The sequence below is a fragment of the Microtus ochrogaster genome, chromosome 17 (genome assembly GCF_000317375.1).
Source record: "Microtus ochrogaster isolate Prairie Vole_2 chromosome 17, MicOch1.0, whole genome shotgun sequence".
NCBI classification, from domain to species: domain Eukaryota; kingdom Metazoa; phylum Chordata; class Mammalia; order Rodentia; family Cricetidae; genus Microtus; species Microtus ochrogaster.
Genome location: NC_022019.1, coordinates 9344707 through 9347842, shown reverse-complemented (window position 1 = coordinate 9347842; position 3136 = coordinate 9344707). Strand labels below are relative to the sequence as shown.

Here is a 3136-nt window from a genome sequence, read left to right as displayed (position 1 = left end):
TTTTTTTTTTTTTGGTGTGTGTGATGTTGTTGCTGTTGTTATTGTTGAAGATAGAGTCTCTTTATGCGACCTTGGTTGTCCTGGAACTCTCTATATAGACCAGTCTGGCCTCAACTCTCTGCCTCGCTTTGATGGCATTAAAGGCATAAGCTGCCCACACCCGACTTGAGTGTTTATTTCTTAAGAATGTTCTTTCCTGGGGTCACAGTACGTGGTCAACTCAGTAAATGTGACATTGCAATACTACTTTGTCCTTCCCTATTAGATTTTTGCTGGTTGTCCAGATGTGTCCAGCCGGGAATCCAGGGTGGTGCCAGCGTTTACCTGGCTACCAGACCTAGGACAGCCTTAGACTCAGTAGATCTGGCTCTGCTGTCAATTTCTCATGTTATTAACACAATTAGGGTAGGCGGCAGATACCTGCCTGCTCAGCTCAGTGGGCCACCGCGCTTTGACAGCCTCTTGAGAGCTACACTCAGGTCTTCCGCATCGCTTTTACAGTAAGGGTTTAGGGTTTATGCCCAGACTGCAGAAAGGGCTTGAGCTGCTTGAGGTGAGTTGGAGGAACCAGGGAAAGCTAAGGGCGCATCAAGGGAAGACTCTAGAGCCTACCAGGCTCAGGACTGGCCTCTTCACGGGCACCAGGAGCCTGTGGCAGCCAATCGGGGCGCAGCAGTGTTCCTGCGGCCAATGGGCAAGCTGCGTGGCTCTCCCCAAGGCTATAAGTGCCCGCGGCCGGGGTAAAGCAAAGCGACGCACAGCGGAGTCGGGATGCTCAGGACCGTGGAGCCCCGAGATGCGCTGGTGGAGTCGGGTGGCCGCGGTCCCTGGGCAGCGCCACCCTCGCAGTCTAAGCGGCTCACCTCCTTCCTCATCCAGGACATCCTGCGGGACCGCGCGGAGCGGCGCGGGGGACACGCGAGCAGCCCGCAGCACCAGCGCCAACCAGACCCGAGAAGGGAACCCGCTCAGGAGCCTGAGGAAGCAGGAGGTCGCGGCGTGGCTCTAGGGGACCCGCCAAATACCCCACCCAGGTCCGCGGAGACGCCGGCTGAACCTGAGACAGGTAAGCGGAATAGACCTGGAGGCGGGCGCGCTGCACTGGAATAAGACTGCTCCCACGTTGGCGGTCCCAAGCTCTGAATGCAGGCATATGGGGCTCATGGCCACAGGAGGGACTTCACCGTCCTCGGCACCAAACCACCTTTGGCATCAACCTTGAGGGCCCTAACAACTTTGCCATCGGCTTGACTCTTTTTCTAGCGACTCCAGCCAGTGGCGACTAGAACTAACAACAACAACAAACCCATTAATATTCATAAATCAAGTCCATCCCCAGGCTCCCTTTGCATCTCCATTCCACGAGCCATAAAACTATGAATGTCCCTTTAGGTCTTTAGAATAATGTCTAGTCGCCTTTTGTCCCTCCCCCCTTTCCCCCATCAGTTCTCATGCAAGTAAGCCGCAGTTACAGAGAGGGGATTGGGTTTGGGAAGAAGATGAACTGACTTATCCCCACAAGCCTTAGTTAGTCCGGGTGATGCCTCGCTTTCCCTGTTCCTGTCTCCCACCTTTCTTTGCTACACACATCCAGGATACCGGTTTCAATGACATAACGTGGCAGAAAGTTTAACTGTGAAACACACTGATTATTAGAAACAAATACATAGTATAAAAACCTATTTACTTCTCCTTCGGGCAAGGAAAAAAAAAAAAGGAAATGTATCCAAGATGACAGTGGGCTGTTTGTTTGGCGGCTGAAAGCAGAATTGAATTCTGGGCTAACATGTAACTTTTTTCATTTTCTCCTCCTCTGTCCTTCTCCAGATGGGCATTTTGAGACCTATCTGTTGGACTGTGAACACACTCCAGGCGACTTATCAAGCACCCCCCAGATCCCCAAGCAGCCTCAGAAGCGCTCCAGGGCTGCCTTCTCTCACACTCAGGTGATCGAGCTGGAGAGGAAGTTCAGCCATCAGAAGTACCTGTCTGCCCCTGAAAGGGCTCACCTGGCCAAGAACCTCAAGCTCACCGAAACCCAAGTGAAAATATGGTTCCAGAACAGACGCTATAAGACTAAGCGAAAGCAGCTGTCGGAAGACCTGGGAGTCTTGGAGAAGACCTCGCCTCTGTCTTTGCCAGCGCTGAAAGAAGACAGCCTGTCTAGCCCCTCCTTGGTTTCCATGTACACCAGCTACCCCTATTACCCGTACCTTTATTGTCTGGGCAGCTGGCGTCCAACTTTCTGGTAACAGCAGTTCAGAGGACAAGTTCATAGATCAGAAACTTCCTTCCCCTGGGGTCTCTGGGGGGAAAAAAAAAAAAAACGCCAAAATGGCTGAGGTCAAGGAGTCGGGAGCAAGAAGTGTGCAGATCCAAACCGGTTGGGGGTTCCCAGGGATTATTCCAGTTCTTCTCTGGGGGGCCAGTGAAAGACCTGGGGCAGTGGCTATTTTTAGTATTCAGTCAGTTTCAAGTGTTCTGTAGGTCACCGCTCTCTGCTCCCTGTTTGGAGAGAGCCAGACAAGTCCGTCTGTTTCTAGAACTGAGAGTGACTTTGGCTGCACCGGCTACATCGGGTCCTAAGATGTCTTTTGCTGCAAACTCCAGCCTCTCCCATAACTGCGCATCACAGAAGGGCCAAGCAAAGGGGTGCCGGCCCCCTTAGATGAGGATGTCCTCTTGAATTAAACTCGGGTGAAAAAGTCTCTTGTTGGCCTTGGACAATGACCAGAGGTTCTCTCTGCCCTTGTAAAAGTGGGGGTAAATGGGAAATTTGAAGAAGTAAAAACAGATCTGAGCGATTGAGGCAGGTCGGCCTGCAACACAAGGGGGTGGGAGGTGGGACTTTTAAACTCTCCCCGGGTTTGCAATAGGTACACCACTTCAAGGATTTACAGGGCCGCCGAGTGGAGCAGGGTGCACACAGAGAGGGGGTTCCGACAAGCTGTGTAAACTGTTTGCCTCCAGGGGTGGGCCTCAAAACAGGCTCTACCTGTCCAAGGCAAAGACCTAAGGGCTTTCCCCACTCCAGGTGAGCGCCTCAGCCGTGACTTAGTAAAGAAAAGGCCTCTGCCCACCCTTTCTGTCTTCATATGAGAATTTGAGTCAGGAGCTGAATTCACACTTCCTTTCT

The 3136-nt window shown here is 52.3% G+C and overlaps 1 protein-coding gene across 1 annotated transcript; it reads left to right on the top strand.

The window, feature by feature from the left end:
- Positions 1 to 771: 771 nt before the first annotated feature.
- Positions 772 to 2252, top strand: Nkx3-1 (NK3 homeobox 1). Its single transcript, XM_005355457.1, has 2 exons — positions 772 to 1066; positions 1828 to 2252. Exons 1-2 carry the CDS (start codon positions 772 to 774, stop codon positions 2250 to 2252), a joined length of 720 nt encoding a protein of 239 aa, XP_005355514.1.
- The last annotated feature ends 884 nt before the right edge of the window (positions 2253 to 3136 follow it).

Bases quoted from the DNA above. Each gene is read 5' to 3' on its own strand.
- Nkx3-1 (XM_005355457.1), top strand. From the start codon at position 772: ATGCTCAGGACCGTGGAGCCCCGAGATGCGCTGGTGGAGTCGGGTGGC. The intron at 1,067-1,827 runs GTAAGCGGAATA...GTCCTTCTCCAG, and splicing joins GCCGGCTGAACCTGAGACAG to ATGGGCATTTTGAGACCTAT.